At 43.0% G+C, this 18,604-nt stretch overlaps 1 protein-coding gene across 1 annotated transcript; it reads right to left on the bottom strand.

Annotated features, from left to right (window-relative positions):
* Window positions 1–3,628: 3,628 nt before the first annotated feature.
* On the bottom strand, window positions 3,629–18,432 carry STRA8 (stimulated by retinoic acid 8). Its single transcript, XM_013127823.3, has 9 exons — window positions 18,220–18,432; window positions 17,464–17,661; window positions 15,644–15,719; window positions 13,763–13,847; window positions 13,222–13,374; window positions 10,281–10,563; window positions 8,941–9,017; window positions 7,104–7,215; window positions 3,629–3,703 (listed from the first exon to the last, which is right to left on the bottom strand). The coding sequence occupies exons 1-9, from the start codon at window positions 18,430–18,432 to the stop codon at window positions 3,629–3,631; spliced, it is 1,272 nt and encodes a 423-aa protein (XP_012983277.3).
* Window positions 18,433–18,604: the final 172 nt, after the last annotated feature.

The following is an 18,604-nucleotide window of genomic DNA, read 5'->3' as shown; positions in this document are numbered from 1 at the left end:
AGTATTCAGAGAACCAGTGTATAAGGGACCTTTGGAGGTCATCTGGCCCAGCCCCTGCCCAGAGCTGGTCCTGTTAGACCAGGTTGCAGAGGACTGTGTCCAGCTGAGCTATGAGTGGAGAGCCACAGCCTCTCTGGGCAGCCTGTTCCAGTGTCTGACCGCCCCTATGGTGAAAAGTGTTTTCCCTCATGTCTATCTGGAATTTCTAATGCTTCACCTTGAGTCTGTTGTCTCTTGTCCCATCACTGTTCTTCTCTGAGAAAAGTCTGACCTCATCTTCTCTGTATCCCCCACTCGACAGCTGAAGGCCATGATATGATGTCCCCTTTGCCCTCTTGGCTCAAGACTGAACAAAACCTAGGTAGTTTAATTGAAAAGCTTTAATTCCTCATGCTTATTATTCCTGTTCTTTAGTCCCATTCTGCATCTGTAGCAGTATGTGGCTCATTTTACCAGTACGAGATATATTGGGTTTTTTTTTGCTTTGGGAGTGAATGGAATCTGAATAGATCAATTGTATGAGTGGTGGGATCCAAAAGGAGGAAAGATTATGGTACAAATAGTTTGCTGTTATGGGCAGGTTGCAGTGCCTCTGTTGAAGATTGTGGTTTTTGCACATTTAAGTATAATCTGATCCCTCCCTGTCATCACAGATTTGACAGAGATGACTACTCCCAGGCATCTCAACTCTGGCATCTGCATCCTCCCCAACCTTGACTACATCTCTAGGTTTATTTAGAGCCAGCCTGTTCTCCCAGAGATCTAGCAAACAAACCCATGGTGTTACTCATCATCACTCACAAATTTACTTGTGCTGCAGCACGTGTGAAAGCAAGTTATTACTCTACCTCAGCCTGTTCCTGTGCCCTGTACTGAATCTGCCAGGCTCCTGCTGGCCAGATCTGCCACACACTGGAGGAGTGGTTTTGATGGGAACAGGATGCACAGCTAATGACCACACCACACCACTAAGCCACACCAGCAGGGCCAAAACCTGCTGTACTGTATAGCCTTCAGGTGCTGCATCTTCCATGTGAGATCTTTTCCTTCAGTGCTGCAGTTGGGATCCCCACATGGAAAAAGTGGGGTGGGAAGCATGGATGGGGAACCCTTAGTAATTACTGGCTCTGTGTCAGCTCTGTGGAGGCTGCAGCCATATCTTTTTACTTCTCATTAAGACAGGTTAGGATTCTGGCAAGGGCCAGAGGTTTATATTTGCCTTAGCTCTGTTCAAAAAACCCAAACTATTGTCCCAGGTTTTCCTACAAATGTAAGTCTTAATTTGGCTTCTAGTTCCCCATGCCAAGGATGGAGAATGTTGCTCATCTGTTATGTTGTCACCTTTCACTCCCAGCCTACTGCCGTGTCTGTGTGTCCCCATCTTATATTTGGCTTGCAAGCTCCATAGAGTACAGCTGGATGTGACTACACAGCTCCTGGCATGAGAAAGCCCAGTTCCCAGTGGAGGGGGTTACTCGAGCACATCCTACAGCCCAAGAGGCACAGACAGCTCGGGGGGGGGGGGGGGGGGAGATGGGGATATGCTGGTCTGGGGCAGCTGTATCTGCTGTTGCTAAGGCTTAGAAGGCATTTTTTCAGCAGCTGTTTATGTCCCTATTCCAAGCTCAGGCTCCTAAATGTCCTTTAAAATCCTCTCTTTGGTGTGTTTGTTGTAAATATACAAAATATCCTTTTATTTGCCTCAGAAGGACATTTCCAAATGTTAAAATGAAGTAGGCAGTGGTTAGGCTGCAGGGACACCATTCCTGCCAGCTGCATGTGGCTACTCGAGGTCTGGAAACAGCTTTGGCTTTGCACTGCAACCACACAGCTTCTGTTTATTTGCTACTTAATGAAAATAAATGAAAATCAGGGGATCTTCAAGTGTGAAAGTGAACACTTGAGTGCTGTTCTGGATTGCTTTGAGAACAGCCAGCTACCTGTTGATTGTACTACCCTTTGGGCTGCTGTTGAATGATAAGCGCAGCAAGACTTCCTGATTCCAACCAGGAGTGGGGTCACCCTCCCTGCAGCTGTGCAGAGAGGCAGCCAGCCAACTGGGGAGTTGCAGCACATGCTCCTGCTGTTCTGGCTGAGGAGACCTGGTGGTGGGTACTTGCTCATACCAAGGTGCACTTGCTCTAGAACAGCTAATCAGAGGCTCATTCTCACAGCTTTCTCATAGAAAGATGGGACCTGGGCAGTAGGACTGCCCTATGTTGTGAATGCCCCATCCCTAGCAGTGGTCAAGGCCAGGCTGGGTGGGGCTTTGAGCAACCTGGTCTAGTGGAAGGTGTCCCTGCCTGTGGCAGAGAGGTTAGAATTAGATGATCTTTAAGGTCCCTTCCAATTTTAACCATTCTAAGATTCTATCTTGTGCTTAATGTGTTGTGAAGTGAGGGGCTGCTGTGCTGCACGCAGCAATAACGCGCTCAGGAATTAAGGCTGCTTCCCTGCCAAGGCAGAGCAGCCCTCCTGCACACCAGGGCAGAACAGCTATTGTCTGTGTAGTGTTGGCTCTGCAGAAGAGGACGAACAGGCCTGCACTCTTGTAAACTATGATCATGCAACAGGAGGAACCAAAGTGATAAGTTCTTCATCTTCTCCTTAATGTCGGAACACCTCCACAAAGCCTGCTACCTTTTGGAGGAGTTATTACCTGAATCCACCTGTTGTTTCACATTACTGTTGAGGCCAGCCTTAGCCTAAAATTCTGCTAGTGAAGCATGTTTAATGATCAAAGGAATGCATCTCCATAGTGTATGGTATCCATTTAAAACTGCCTCCCCTAGTACTTGGCAGTCTGAAAGCCATTTGAAAATGAAATATTCTATTCTCTAACTTCTGTCCTGATCTGGCCTTCAAATGGGGGGGATGAAGGGCTAAGAAAGAAAGGTTGTTAACCCTTGAACATAGTTCTGAGATATGAAGGATTTTATTCATCTTCACAGCATTTTTAATTCTGAGACACTATCAGAGCAGCATTACTCATCAAAGAATGAAACATGATGGAGCAGCACAGGGCTGACCACTCAGCTTTACACACTTTGCAAAAGTAAATATACCAGTGTATTATTGTGCCTGTATTGGCCAGGTGATTTGGAAATGGGTAGTCACAGCTGCTGTACTTATAAAGAGATGCAAGAGCCTCACCTCTCTGTGAGGCAATCCCTCTCTCCTTGTCAGCCCGAGCTGAAAAATTGCACCAGAATAGTAATCACTGCCAGGGTGCAGGCACTTTGTGATTTCTGCAGGTTGCAGTTTAAGACCTGCATCTTATGGGGGTGAGTAGCGTAATGTGACCTCTGCAGCTCTTTCACAGCTTATGCTAGGCGAGTCACTTAACTGTACATGGCTCAGTTTACCTGTGAAGTGAGGTTAAGCATTAAAAAGCAATAGACAAAAGTACTTCTTAACATTTTATAAATCTCCAAAACCTGTAACAAAGGTATAAATTACTCAACCGATACACCAAGAAGCACTGATGAGGGAATGGGAAATTAACTGTAACAAACCACTTTAACACAGCGTGTCCACACTCTGCTTAGAGAGGTGCTTCACTGAAAGAGATGCAGTCTCTGGTGTACCCAGAAATGCTTGGCAAAACATTAGCAAACAGAGAAACTCTTTAGAAATCTTCGTCATCGAAGGTCTCGGTGCACCTCAGCATGACGGTCTCATAATCAAACTGAAGATCTTCTTCCTGAAAGCCCCCCCCCCCCCAAGTCAAGCAGAGTTAAAAACTACAGGAGTTGATTGTATTTCAAATATACAGTGGCTTGGTCAAGTGCTGACATGTGCCAGCTGATGTGTCATGAGCCACCCTCTGAATCAGCAACCAGCACTTGCCAGGTACCTGAGGTGCCAGATGAAGAATAGCTCAAATCTTCAACCAATTTCTTTCTAAAATCACAGGGCTCCACCATGTGTCTATCAATGTAATTTAGACAACTGGGCCCAAGTGTGGTAGCAAGTGGGTCACATAACAGGCTCTGAAGATATGAGAGCTTCCTTGTGAGCCCTTAATTTCTACTGACTTCAGGCTTTGCCACTCTTTTAGCAACAACAGGAAACAGTTTTGTCTTTCACCAGCTTACAGAGAGAAAGTGGCTCTTGAGAAAAATGTAACTGTAGGAGATAAAAGTGTTCATGCCTGCATTCCATCTAGTCCACCTTCTGCACTGATGCAAGGCTCTTTAGGGCAAAACTACTTTTTAAAAATGAATAGTGTAAGGGGCACTAAATCCAACTTGCTTTTTAAGTGTCTCACCTAAAAATCTGTAGTTTTAACAGAAATTGAGCCTTTGAAGAAGCAAAGGTGCTCAGTGCCATTTAGAAAAAGACCGTCAGATTTTTACTTAGATACTGTAAAACCTTTGGACCTCAATCTAAACTAATTCTTTACTACTCTCTTATGTGACCTTAAGACAACAGCTCTTAAAAAATGACAACTTTAATTTCACACTCAGAAATATTTCTCTACCATCTACGATGGAAGTATGCTCCTGTTCTCATTTTTGGGTCACTATCCTTTTAGGAGCCCTCCCCATCCTTGTCCAAATGATTTATTCTCTCCTCTTGTGCAAAAGTCTTTCTCAAGCATCTTATACCAATGGGGTGCATGCCCTTGGCAGCCTTGAGAGCCAGGACAGCAGCTCAAGAAAGGCTGTGCTCATACAAAATCCTGAATATACACAATGCAACAGTAATACTTTGTACCTGGACAGTTATCCAGAAATGGCATAACATAGCACTGGCACATGCTGAGCAGCAATAAAACCCATCACCTCATCAGCTCTGCAGATGAAAGGAGACCAGCTGTCTTTTGTACTTCAGTTAGGTGCAAACCGCATGCCTCGCCTTGGTACTGTACCTGCTACCTACCTCTATGTCTTCTACAAAGTGTGTGCACAGTGCACCAAGACTTCACATTATCCTTGGGATAATTTATCTCAGCACTGCCTGGACTCCTGGGCTAGTGTAGCACTAGCACAGGTACTGCATCAAGGGATGGGGTTCAATGGGCAGGAAGAGCTCCTTTCCCTGTCAAGTCCAGGAGTCTCTGGTGCTCCAAGTAGCCCAATTTCTGTGGTAATGTATGTAGCCTATACTGAGCTGTCTGCTGCTGCTTGGGTTAGTTACCTATACGGCCACTTCCATAACTGCCTCAATTTGTTTGTTTGAGATGGAGCTGAGTTTCTGCTCTCAAAACAAAAAAAAAATCTGGTAAGTTATATTTTATTTTTTTTTTTGCCTCTTGGTGCGATTTACTGTACTGCAGTTCTCTAAACCAAAACAGACTCTGACCTTCTTATTATCAGTACTCCCTAGCTTTGACTTCTGCTCACACATCCTTTTTGTTGTCTTATCACAGACAACTCAAAGTTCCTTCATAAAAGAAGTGCACACAGCCTTTTATTTCCTTTTGGACTCAGAGACCTCAGTCAACTGCCAATCTGAAGTACTCAAGCTTCTTTTCCTGCTTGTCTTCCTATTACTCATATTTTCCTAGTCTTATTTCAAATGTTCCACTTCAAAGCTTGAAAGGGATACTATCTCTTATACCACCTCATTTGGGAGCTGTGGGATGGACTTGGGCTCACACATGCAGTACCAAGCAGAAGGACAAAATGGGACCACTTAATGCTGCCAGGAATGACATTCACAAAAGCAATTTAAAACTGGAAAATACTGTATCTTTCTTTTCTAGGCCTGCACAGTTCGTGGTCATTTACATAAATATGGAAGAGCTCTGCTCTGATGCAGAACATAGTTATTGTAATAAGGCTGCGTAGATCAGTGCTTGCTCTCTGACAAAGGCCAGGAGTGGCTGTTCAGGCAAAAAGTCCACAAACTGTGCATGGAGTGTGCTCTGTTCCACAATATATGCTCCAACATTATCACAAACTGTGCTGTGAGGACCTTCTGCACTGGAAATTGTATCCAGACCTTCAGATTTAGTAATTGTCAATTGATTAATGCCCAGGAGTTAAATCTGGTAATTTTCATGTGCAAGTGTTTTTTAATGTTGGCTTGTTTTTTTCTTTTTTAATTTCATGGAGTGTTTTCTAGTTATTCTCATATTAGACACAATGAATAATCATTTTGGGTACCAAATCCACACCATTTCAGATTAAAATTCTCTCACAGTACATGTCAGTCTTTTTTGTGGAGAAGTCCTACTTAGCTGCTCCTCTTTAATGCCTTTTGGTGTGCCTGCTGCCATTCTCTGAGCTTCCTTTAGTGCTACTGTCTCCCTGAGATGGGGGGAATCAAGTGGCATGCAGCAGTTGCTACGTGCTTAGTAGTGCATCACTAGTTTCTGCTTTTCTGTCCCAGTTACCCCTCATCAGAAACACTCCACTTCCTTCAAAGGAGCATCTGCTCTATTAAGAGACTGGGTGGAATATAGGTGATGGAAAATAGCAAGAGTGGCTACTGTGGAGGTACAATTGACTCTGAATCCAAACAAGCAACTCTGGCTGAGGTATAACTCCCTTTCACTCCTCCACCCATGTGCAAGCTCTGAGCCACCTCCTTGGGAGGAGGGCAAGAATGCAAACACCATGACTTCTGGCTCAGGGAACATGCAACTGTAAGGCTGAGGTTAAGAGGCAGCTCAGCAGCTGCTTATCAATTATTTCAAGAACATGAATACCCTACTCCTAAGACCTGCCAGCAGATGGCTCAGCCTAGGGAACCTGGCATCCAGACAAGCAGAAGGTGGTCCTACTGAGCTCAGAATGGAGCGGCTGGGTGTTAATGGAGAACTGCAAAGTCAGCTTTGCCTGCTCAGATGAGATCACTCAAGCTTTTCCAAAAGGAACTTTCATGAAAACAATACAAACAAAAAAGAAAGAAGAGAGATCCTAATGTAATTTGCCATTTTGAATAATTTTTAAGCACTATCAACTGCTCACACTTTGCCTCTTACAAAGGCGATCCTACTGACCTTTTGAAACGACACATCTGAAGTGATGAGCCCCAAGTTGTCATTTGTAATGATTCTGGACAATACGATCAGAAGCACAGAAAACAGAAATCCTTTTTTGCCAATGACAGAAACATACTGTTTCTATAGGAAATCCCTTGGCAAAGCTTACCTGGCAAAACTGTGTATTAGCAAAGAAGAGTTTTTTTAGGAAGTCGGTGATCTGCAGATAGAGCATGTGGTGATCCTTTGGATTTTCGTAAGTGCAGCTTGCAAATGCGGAACTGGAAACAGAACCAGACAATACATTCAATTTTCCATTCCTTTATTTCTCCTCCTACTTTAGCTCTTCCATATTTTTACTTTCTCTCCTTCATATTTTTCTTATAAATTAAAAAAATATTCAAATTGTTTTCAAGGTGATTCTGATATTAAATACAATAGCCAAGTAAGACAGGGAAGAGTGGACGTAGATGTACAATGAGATATTTTCTAAAAAATGCAAGGAAAATATGTAAGAAAAGAGAACAGCAATAGAAGAAACCAGAATCACAACAAACAGACCCACGTAACAGCTTTAGTAACATTGTTTTGGGGGAAAGTATCTATCCATTATAACAGAGAGCAACAATGGTTATTTGTTGGTGTATTTTTTTAGGGTTGAGTAGAGGAACAGCTTTGACTTCTTTTGTAAAGTTTTTGAGTGAATGCAGTAATGTGTGGCCATGAAATGACATATTTGCTATCCCTGCCAAGTTTGTATTCAGGTAACAGGTACTTCTGTCAAAAAAGCTATGAATTTTGTTCCTCTTCTCTCTATCCTCCCTGGAATTTTACAAAATTCTGCCATCATGTCTCTGTCTAGAATTACAAGGCACAGAGCGACAGGGAAGGAAGAGAAGAGGCTAAATGTTGACTACTGAAATACTAATCTAATTTGGGACCTAAAACAGATTGCAAAGATGATGGCAATATACTGCAGTATTAAGGAATAGTTAATCTTATTTTAAAAGCAAACAACAATTGTGACCTAATAAATGTTATTTAATAGATACGTATTTCTTAAGTCCTATTATATTCAAGCATATTCTGATCAACAGCCAAAACAGCCTTTTTTTCCGTTCATTCTGCTCTGGAAGTGCAAGGGGGAATGGTGGTAAAAGAGACTCACACTAAAGAACTCTAAATATGGAAAAATAAGTAGGAAAAGGGTTTTTAAAAACCCCAAAACAAAACCAAACCTAGAATAAAAACACTATTTGCAAAAAAAAACCCCAATCCTAATGAAGTAGCAAGAATGCATAAAGATGAGTTTTAATGTCATTTTCCTTTTCAGGAAAGCACCCTTTTCTTTCTTTGGTCTGAAAAATCAAAGGCAGTGCCAGCTTTGCATCTGACATGTTCTCTTTTAGGTAACTCATCTGACCTGTAGAGGAAAAAGATGTTTCTATTTAATAGGTCTTGTATTTCTTTCATGTAACTACTCAGGTCAGCTATACTTTAGCTTGATCACTTCCTTGTGATTGAATTGGGGTACTGGAAAAAGGTAAGGGAGACAATGTTATAAAATTATCTTTTTTGTCTAATTAAATGTGGGTAGAGTTTATGATTAGCTGACTTATCCAGGGAATGCCTTAGAGTCCTCCTAGTCCTGGTGAGAGAGAGAAAAGCAAAGCATTACAAATACTGTAATTTGAAAAGATGGAAAGCTATGCAGAGTAGTGAAGAAAGTCATAGGGACCTTGTTACTTTGAAGTGATGGGGTGTTCTTAATAAGTGATTCTTACTAATTCTGTTGTAAATGCCCATTAATCATTTCACTTATGCACCTTAGGAGACAGTATTATTATGAGCACAATTGCTGAAGGCTGCTATTGTAACCATTTACTAAAAAGACACAAAAAGAGAAGCTAGGCTATTGCCTCACTATGCAGAAAACTTGCCATGGAGAACAGATAGTGGGCTACTAACTTAGTCTGTCTAGCAAAAGGGGTGAGTTTGCAATTTACCTCTGGCTAGACATGCCCTGAGTCTCACTTCCGTCAAGGAAACCAGCAGCAACATCAAATGCATCTTCAAACATTACCTATTGGAGAAGCATTTCAGATGTCAACATATCCAGCCACCTAGAAGTTCTACCTAGTACATAATTTTTAAAAATACAGCTTTTAAAAGCATGATATTCTTTCTTTCTTTTACAAGTATGCTTACGGCTAGAGTAAACCAAGAGGGTTTTGTGAAGACAGGATTAATAGGGAATTAACTGTGTTTCATGACTAGGAACATATGGTTAGTACATTCCCTTCAGCCTGTGTTTCAACTTCTAGGAATTAAGACTTAACATTACATCTCCCAAGAATCAGTAAAAAACTATGAATTGTATCAGTGCTTTAGAGACTTGGCGATGGGCTGCTCCTTCTGGCTGGAGACCTCAGTCTCCCCAGATCTCATTGCAGTGTGTGTGACATGGCTTGCAAAGGAATTTAGATGCTCCCTGTGACAGACTGATAAACTCATTAGTTTACTCTGCCATAATGCAGTTCACACATCTTCTGTGCCAGAAAGTATTGCACATGCAACAGCCCCATGACATTTCCTAAGGAGGTCAGCAACATAAGTTGTGTCATGTGACTCGAAAAGAACTTGTCAATACCATTTACTTACATGCTAAAGGTGGACATCTGTCCTTCCCTTGCAGCTAATACAATTACACACGTCTTTGAGCAGCTAGTCGCTTAAGTAATCAGTGTTCTAGGAACAGTTTACAAAGAGTTGCCTGTTATTCCATCTTTTTAACAAATGCCCTGGTCTACTCAGTCACTAAGTTCTTGGCTCTGCAGAGGTGCATGACACAGGCAGTCATTAGCCTTGTACCACTGGAACTTTCTCTTTGCTACCAAGTGCTTTGATGAAAAAAAGCCACACAACCCAAAACACAGCAGGCCTTGGCAAACTGGGTATTCCTTCTGGATTTAGATCATCTGTGCTCCTCGGAGAGTTTGCAGAGAACAGTAACAGCATAATTCTTGTCCTTGCTTCCTCCCCCTGGAGCAAGTTAGAGCAAATTTAACTGTTACTTAGCACAAAAATTCCAGGTCAGTGGAGACTATCAAGATTACTACCACTGCGCTCCTATATCTTGCCAAGGAGATAATTCTCTCTTTTACCAAGACAGAATTTAGTGCAGACATTTACTCAAAGACTACTTATTGTCTTCACTTTTCGCATTCAAGTCGTCTTGGGAAAGCTTAATTGCAACTACTGTATGTTAACAATAAAAAGTTGCAGAGCCAATTAGCATCTGGAAGCTTGGAGTTTTAGAGGCCGATGTATGTTACTGAGCACTTACTTCCTCTGGTGTGGAGACTGAGGAATCACTGGCTTCCTCACTGTTACCTCGACTGTCCCTCACACTACCTTCAGTGCATGCAGGCTCCTGGCAAGCAGCCTTAGGATCCATGAGGAAATCTCTCTGGCTACAGTACTGCAAGATGCTGTCTCTCCTTTCTTCTGAAAGCTCTTGCCAGAGGTGGGAAATAGCTGTGGATACCTCAGGAAGAGGCACCTCCTCAGTGCAAACAATTCCATGCTCTATCAGCAGGTCCATTGTGTGCTTATAAAAATACAGGTATCTGCAATGAACGGAAAGTGAGCATCTCTTAAAAGCAGGCTATGACACAGCCATTTGCTATAATTCAGGAGGAGCCTGGGGAGTAGCTCTGATTCATAACTACTTCACTCACTCTCCCTCTAAGACTTCATACAATTACTGCAGGTTGCCCAACACTGTTTGAGGATCTTAGCAACTCTTTGCCAAGGTTTCATCTGCAAGAGGCAGGTTTTAGCCACAGTCCAAGCAAAGCTGTCTCACAACAGAAGCTCCAGGCACTGCCCACTGTACTTGTTGCACAGGCAAACCTCATTCTGGCATTTCATAAATATTGAGTTACTTGCCTTTATATCTGGAGGATTTTACATTGTAATTCACTTTTTATACTTTTAGTGGCATTGCACTGCACTTAGCCTTGACTGTATACATATAGATAGAAAGAGACTACCCCAGGCCTGGATGCTCTGACTTAAATAAGCATAGGAGCTCAATTTCCTTCATTTTATATCTGAAGAAACACATCCTTAAGACTGACTTCTGTGCAGTCTGTAGTGAAATTTGTAATGGAACATATGTGCCACCATTTCAACCCTGTTACTAATCGCAGAATGAGCCTACTTCTTCTGTTAGCACTGTGCGGCACAGTGAACTAGGGATAATAATATCTACTTTGGAAAGGTTATTTTATGTTAATTAAATGCTTAGAGCCTCTCAGATGAAAATAACAGGATCAAAAGAGTACAAACCAAGAATTGTATAAACAGCAGTCACTCTTACTAAGTTTGGGCTCAAAATGATTCCTGGAAGATGTCCCAGATGAGCACATTTCCAGATTAACTGAATAGTATTGCATGAGAGAAAATTACTCAGAAGAGTTCAGTCTCTTTTCTCATTTTCTCCTCTCCTCCCCTCTCCTCATAGTTGTTCCAGCAAACCAATATCGAAAAATCTTAAGATTTTGCAAGCAAGCAAAACATATTCAAACTCCAGTTTCCACACTCTGGAGTATTTTCCTTCATTGCTGAAGACAAAATAACAGAAGGAAAATAAGAATTCTCATGTACAGTATTGCTCCCATTAAAGATTCTGGATATCCAGTTCCAAACAAAGGATCTGGAGTTTCTCAAACAGAAGAATATGAATGGCCATTAGACTGCTTTGCCAAAGAAATTAAGCTTGAACCATGACTCAACTATTTCCTTCCTGGCTGGAAGGACACAACTACATTTTGCACTGGACAGGGTACCCTATCAATGTAGCTCCTGTTGCTGGACATGGGAAAAGAAAAAAAAAAAAGCCAGTTGAAGCTCAAAGCATTTCTGATGCTGCCCAGATAATATGATTATACAGTCACCAAAAGGCTGTTATTTTCTTTGATGAAGAGTCCCTATTGTTTTATGCCTGTTATAAAAGACTTTTTTTTTTTAGAAGAATTAGCTATGAACCAACTGTGGTCTGTCATATGACTGTAGGATAAGTGCCAGAGTCCACACAGTACAGGCCCTGGTCTACCTCGTCAGTGAAGAAGCTGTTTATGGCTCTGTCGTGCATGCTTTCATGAAGTAGAGCTCACTTCCCCCAGAAAATCTTGAGTCAGCAAATTTCAAGGTCTTGTAAATGATACCTTACTACAGTCACCTCCGAGTCTCTCAGGAGCAAAAGCAGGAGTAGGAGCGGGAGGCTGGTGCCATCTGCTGGCACAACTGAAACCTCACTTTGATGAAAAACTCAATAATCCAAGGGAATTTCATAAATAAGCACTGGCTCAAAGGAAAAGAGAAGAAGGAACCGCGGAAGTTTTTGTTTATGTGGAAGAGGATGCCAGGTGCACCTGTAGATTCTCCTGCACTGGATAGTCTTAACTCTGAAATGGTCAGGGTGAAACTGACTCTGCTTGATGGTACAGGATAGATTAGATACCCATCTGTTTCCCAAATCTTTACAACTAAATTATTGTTTATACTTTTGGAAAGCATCTGTGACCTCTAAGTACTGTTTGACAGCAAGAGGAAGAATGTGATGAATTTCTGTGAGGGGCAATAGCATTCAAGCTCCTCATAACAATGCTATTACAGGCAGAATGAACATCACTGTGGGAGAAAGTATCTGCCTACCTCTGGTTCCTGCACCTCCCCAGAACACATACAGCTAGACATACAGCAATTCTTACATTCCTAAAATCTAGCCATGTTGCAGAGATAGAATTTGATAGTGGTACTGATGCCACAAACACACAGGGACATGCACCTACATAAAGCACTCTGGATGAATAATCTCCTGTTCCACCTGAGTTTGCCTATTGAACCACTTTTATTAGCAGGTCTGCTCCATCTGACTCTGCAAGCAGTATGGACAGTGGTAAAACATGGCCACACATGGACTGACACATTTAAAAGAATTTTTTTCCCCCTTCTTAAGGATGGGTGGAAAATCCCCAGAGATTTTCCAAGGCCTGGAAAGCTGGGGGCTGCTATGATGCTGGGAGTTCACTGACATGCAAGTTGCAGGTAAGGGACTTAGGAGGTGCTCAGGTTCATCACCAGCAGGGTTAAAATCGCTGGCACAAAGCTTCTGCAAGGTAGATACAAGCTCCAGTAGGGCTGCATGAACAGCAGCAACTGGGTGCACAGTTCTATTTCAAACAACTTAAAAAACGGAAGTCAACATGGGATGCATCTACCGTTCAAATTCCACCAGATGTGGGGATGAAGTGTCTGAAGACTGGATCAGTTCTGGCTTCCTATCCTCTTCCAGTGTTGGCTTTTCACACTCTTTAGTCAAACACCAGACAAAAGAGTCACCCTCACTTACAGCTTCAGAGGCTGATGCAGTGCTGGAAAGAACACAAGAATACACAGAATAAAAAGGCACATGAACAATTGAATTAGTAAGACCCTTGTAATGCTCACTCCAGAGTGAAGGGCATTCTTCCCAAGCCAGCCTTCTCCTCTTTTTGTTTGCAGGCAAACGAGAAGTCCTTGCTGGAGATCAGCTACGTAGGAGGAAAGGAAATACAAGCACTGACTAGAAACGAGACCAACAACATGCTTAGTGTTTTTTCACAGCACAGATATTACAGGGATCCAGGTAAAATCTCTTTATCTCACACTGAAAGGCCTCTGCTTGGAAATACAGCAACAATGATAAAGAGGTTCAGAGATGCTGTCATGAAAACAAGTGCAAAGTATTACCATCTTTCTTTGACTGGTATAAGCCCTTACCTGTGATTGCTGAAGTGCCTCTTGACATATTCATCCCTGACTTCCTCCAAGCCAGATGGATTCCCATCCTCCAGACTGAAGGATTCTGTTGTCAGCAGAAAAGTTACTGTCACATCAGTGGCACTCTAGGCTTCCCTCTCACCCTCAGCCCCAGTCAAACAGAATAATTTCAACAGCTGGTTCTTCACAAGCCAGAGCTTTTCATAAGGCAAAAATTATGTAAAAGGAGATACTTCTGCCTCTTCTACAATAAAATTACCGTGGGGGGGTATGATTATTGAGGAACTTTGAATCAATACCTTCTTCCTAATGTTGGTCTGGTAGACCTGATGGTGAAAATGGCCAGCAAATCAATGTCCAGGCAAGTACTAGTCAATACAGTATTCACAGGCATTATGATTTGTACTTATATACAAGTAAATGCAAGGGGAAGTTTACCTCAAAACTCTCCTCAACCAGCCTCACTGCTTGTGATCACCTCAATTTTATAAAACAGTAGAACAATTTGTGTTGGATAGGACCTTAAATATCATCCAGTTCCAACCTCCTGCCATGAGCAGCGACATCTTCCACCAGACCAGGCTGCTCAAAGCCCCGTCCAACCTGTCCTTGAACACTGCCAGGGATGGGGCAGCCACAGCTTCTCTGGGCAGCCTGTGCCAGTGTCTCATCACCCTCACAGTAAAGAATTTCTTCTGAATATCTACTTTCTTTCAGTTTAAATCCATTCCCCCTTGTCCTGTCACTACACACCCTTGTAAAAAGTCTCTAGATTTCTTGTAGGTCCCCTTTATGTATTAGAAGACTGTTATAAGGTCTCCCCTGAGCCTTCTCTTCTCCAGACCGAACTCCTTCAGCCTCTCTTCATAGGAGAGGTTTACTCTGTCAAACTACTCCCTCTACCTATGGCTGACTTTTATGATTTATCAAAGAATGTGCACGCAGAGGAAATAGCTCATTTTAAGCACTGGGACTTCTAACAGTTGCAAATTACTGGGAGGAACAAGTTGAAATAATAGCAATGTTTGGGTATTTTTTCCAGCCAACATTAATTTGCACACTTGAAGGGACATAAAAATATGGCCAAAATCTCTACCCCATCAGCCCCCAGTCCTACTTGCTGCCACTTGAGGGCAGTAGCCAGCATCAGTAATCAGAAGGCATGTTGGCAAGGGTGTGAAGTTCCAAAGTGGGAGCTGCCTCAACTGCTGACAGCTCATCCTAGACGGGTGTGATGCATGCTGTCACAAGTGATAATGGAAGAGTGCATGAAGATGACCCACTACGCTAAAAAAACCCAAAACTGCAGTGTCTCTCTTACCCATATCTATGAGAGGTTCTTAATTAGAGGCTTCTGTTTCCTATTCTAGGAAATCCTCAAAAGCTTCTCTGTCCCCCTCCTTTACCTCACCCAGAACCGCTGTTCTGAAGTTTAAGTCCTGGCTGGGCTCAACTCAGACTGTGCCATGTTGCTGCAGCTGCAAGGAGCACACATGCTCCTGCAGCCTCTCAGTGGGAGCCCAAGCATGCAGCCTGGGGACCCACGCCAGCCCCAAACCTGCCAGGGGTGAACTGGCAGAAGGGTGACAAGGGCACTCTGCCTGAACCACTTGCTGCCACGGGTTAGCAGGAATTACTTATTTCCTTCCTTCACCTAGGCTGAGGAGGAGGTAGGAACAACTGAGAGTCACAAGGGGATTTCTGAGGTGCAGTGCTTAGTGGGTCAATACACTTTTTGCTATCCCCTGATTACTGCTACAACGAGAGACACAGTTTAATGTTTTAATGGGCTCAGTTGTGTACCCATCTGTCTCTAACAAATAAATTAACAAAACAAGTCCAGGCACTCTGTCCACAGCAAATGCAGTTGCATACAGTTACCTTTCATCTTCAGCAAAGAACCCAAGGTTTGCTCCAGCTTCTGGATAGATTTCTTAGCCTTACGCAAAACCTGATACTAAACATAAGAAGAAATGTGAACTGATTGCTATCTGCTCTGACTACATTCATGTTTTAACATGCCTTGGTTGCTTTCTTCACTTTTTCGTCATTTTGACCTTCAGTTACATCAATGTCTTTGTGAAAACAACTGTGTTTTCTCACCAGCAACCGTCATGCATATGAAAAGGGAAAAGAACTAATACCAGAGCAAACCTAAATGCAGGATATAAATATATATTATATTATGCAATACAAACACATAACACCTAGTTACATAGACATTTGCTACTTAACTCTGACCTTCTTTCATCAGCGAATGGTCTTGTTCGGCTCACTCTCTTCTTGGAACGTGTCCAGAAATAACATACTGTGAAGTCTTGTGGATATCTACCAACTTTAGTCATAAGACTTCACTAATTATTTCCCATGGGAATTTTGCTAGGAGAAACCTTTGCCATGTTGTAGTCTCAGCTACACTTATGTAAACTGGAATAACTTCAGTTTGCTGCACATCATTCCATCATTTATAGAAAACACAGCTGAGAACATATGGCCAATATATTTAAATATATGCAGCTCAAAAATATTTCAAGATTTATGTGATCGGTGACACAATCCACAATCGCCATACGTAAGATGAATACCTTGTAGTTTTCACATGGGATATTTTAGCCAGACACTAACCACTGGGATTACAAGTCAATGTCTGTGTTTAGGCTCTCAAAGATACTGAGCCTCCGTGGCCTCCAAGTGTCGCACAAGGGGCATATGATAGTATGAAAATGCAATTTCAAGAATTGATGTGAAGATAGTCCCCTTAGACTAGACAAAATAAGTACCTGTTTAGTCCTGGCTTCTGAGATAATGGTGATTTCAGCTTAACTTGCATCTTGTTCAAAACATGCCAAACTGAACTCTTACCTCAACCTGCATGAGAGATAAGGGGCTCCGCAGGCACAAGCCCCAGAAAGCAGTATTTTGCATGTTTGGAGCCTCAAAACCATTTACAAGGACAATTCCCTTCCTATCATTATCATTATGCTCTCCATTTTATGAACTGGAAAACTGAAAATAACGGATCTTACTAAATGAAGTGGCAGTGGAGTTGAGGATAAAATGGACTCCCTGTGTTTATTCCTCTGCCTTGAGAACGATAATAGCTGTCTTTCCAGTAACATTTTTTGGTCAATTTTAACTTTATAAACAATTTTGTTTTAAGGCAATAGTTTTGGGGGTTTTGGTTTGTTGGATTTGGGGTTTTTTTGTTTTTGTTTAGTACATACCAATAAACAGTACAGGTGGTTGTTTTTTCCTGACTTACTTTTCCAGTGTGTTGAACACAGAGTGCACCCTCATAAGGCTGAATGAATTACTCCCTCCCCTACAACTTCTTCTCTTAATCCTTAAACACACTATTCTGATTTCACAGCAAAATGAAGATAACTTCATCATGGGATCCCTTGGTTTGTTTACAAAATATAAAGAAGCTGCAAAGCTATAAAGAAGCTGCAAAAACCCTCTGAGAAAAGTGCAGATAGGGCCCATAATAAACCCATGATCCATAGTTTACAAAGTGAGCAATTTTCTTATACTGACCCGCCTGCTTTAAAGTAAATGCAGTCAAGGAAAGCTGCACACAGTGAAATTACACACAGAATGGCATCCATAAAGATACAGTGACCATCCTAAGGAACCTGGTTAAATTTAAACACACCCACATATAGCAAGCGCTGCACAAAGAAACAGTCATTGCTGCGCACCTTTGATGCTGAACTGCATGACTGAGACAAAACAGCTTCCTGCAAGCCGCTGAAGAGGTTTGCCAGTGTAGCCCGGTGGCGTGCCTCTGATGAGTGCCGCTTGGCTATGTGAGGCTCTGCCTCTTGCAGTTGTCTCAGGGAACTGGGATTCAATCTAGCATGCTTCTTCCTACAGTCTCCAGCTGTTGCCACCAAAAGCTGCAATGCAACATTTATTTACATTTAATAAATATGTAAGTAAGTGAAGAAAAAGAAACCTTAAAGCCTGCATAGTGGACTGACGAAAAATGCAAGCTTGGGTGACTGAAAAGAGCACTCCAGCTCATTTTTCCACAGAAAGTAATGGAGTTTGAAATCTTCTCTTTGCCTGAGCGATGTCATCTCTAAGTACTGACTAAGGCCTAACCTATCATTAATGATAAACTGTGGGGCATGAAACACAGCTGAGACAAGCCTCCCACTTCCTGCACCCTTCCCCACAGTGACTTGATGCTCCAGTTTCATGGGCTATCTGGGGCTCAGCTTCACACTGTGCTGAGGTTCCTCAGGCCCACCAATGGTAAAGCCACACTTCTTCTCCATGATGAATTTTTTTCTCCAATTAACTGTGACATCTGAGCAGGTATCCATACGAGATGTACACATGTGAGAGGGCCAGATACATGCCCACCCAGGCCCGCTGCAGCCACCCCTCCAGCTTGACAGAGCCCAAATCGCCCGCCTTGGGAAGCCCTTCCCAGCTCCCTGCCCCATTACCGACCGCAAGCCCAACCTAGAGGTAAGAACACCTGCCCCTGCTGTTTCTTCTGCAGCCGGGAGGGAAAAGGCCGTCCCGGATAAGCCCCTGCGGGAATCCGCCGGAAGCTTCCTTGGATCGACCGAGCGATCGATCGATCGATCGAACCCGCCCTGCCCTGCTCTGCCCTGCCCGCCTCGGCTGGGCTCCACTTCAGCCCGACCCCCTCGCATGTTCCCGCTCCCCTGCCCATCCGCGCCCAGCAACTCGAGCCGCACGTGGCAGAGGGCCAATCGGAACGCAGTCGGAGCTCGCCGGCAGCCAATAAGGAGGCGAAAAAAACGCGGGCTTTAGGTGCTGGCGGGGAGGGGGGCAGTGACGGAGGGTTGGCAGTGCGCATGTGCA

The sequence above is a fragment of the Melopsittacus undulatus genome, chromosome 5 (genome assembly GCF_012275295.1).
Source record: "Melopsittacus undulatus isolate bMelUnd1 chromosome 5, bMelUnd1.mat.Z, whole genome shotgun sequence".
In the NCBI taxonomy this organism is placed as follows: Eukaryota; Metazoa; Chordata; class Aves; order Psittaciformes; family Psittaculidae; genus Melopsittacus; species Melopsittacus undulatus.
Note: the sequence above shows the minus strand (reverse complement) of the source record. Positions and strands in the feature narration are given on the sequence as shown.

Coding starts and splice junctions, on each gene's coding strand:
- STRA8 (XM_013127823.3), bottom strand. CDS start 18,432: ATGCGAGGGGGTCGGGCTGAAGTGGAGCCCAGCCGAGGCGGGCAGGGC. Junction 10,564..13,221: donor CATCTGGTGGAATTTGAACG/GTAGATGCATCC, acceptor CGTTCATTGCAG/ATACCTGTATTTTTATAAGC. Junction 3,704..7,103: donor CTAATACACAGTTTTGCCAG/GTAAGCTTTGCC, acceptor GGGGGCTTTCAG/GAAGAAGATCTTCAGTTTGA.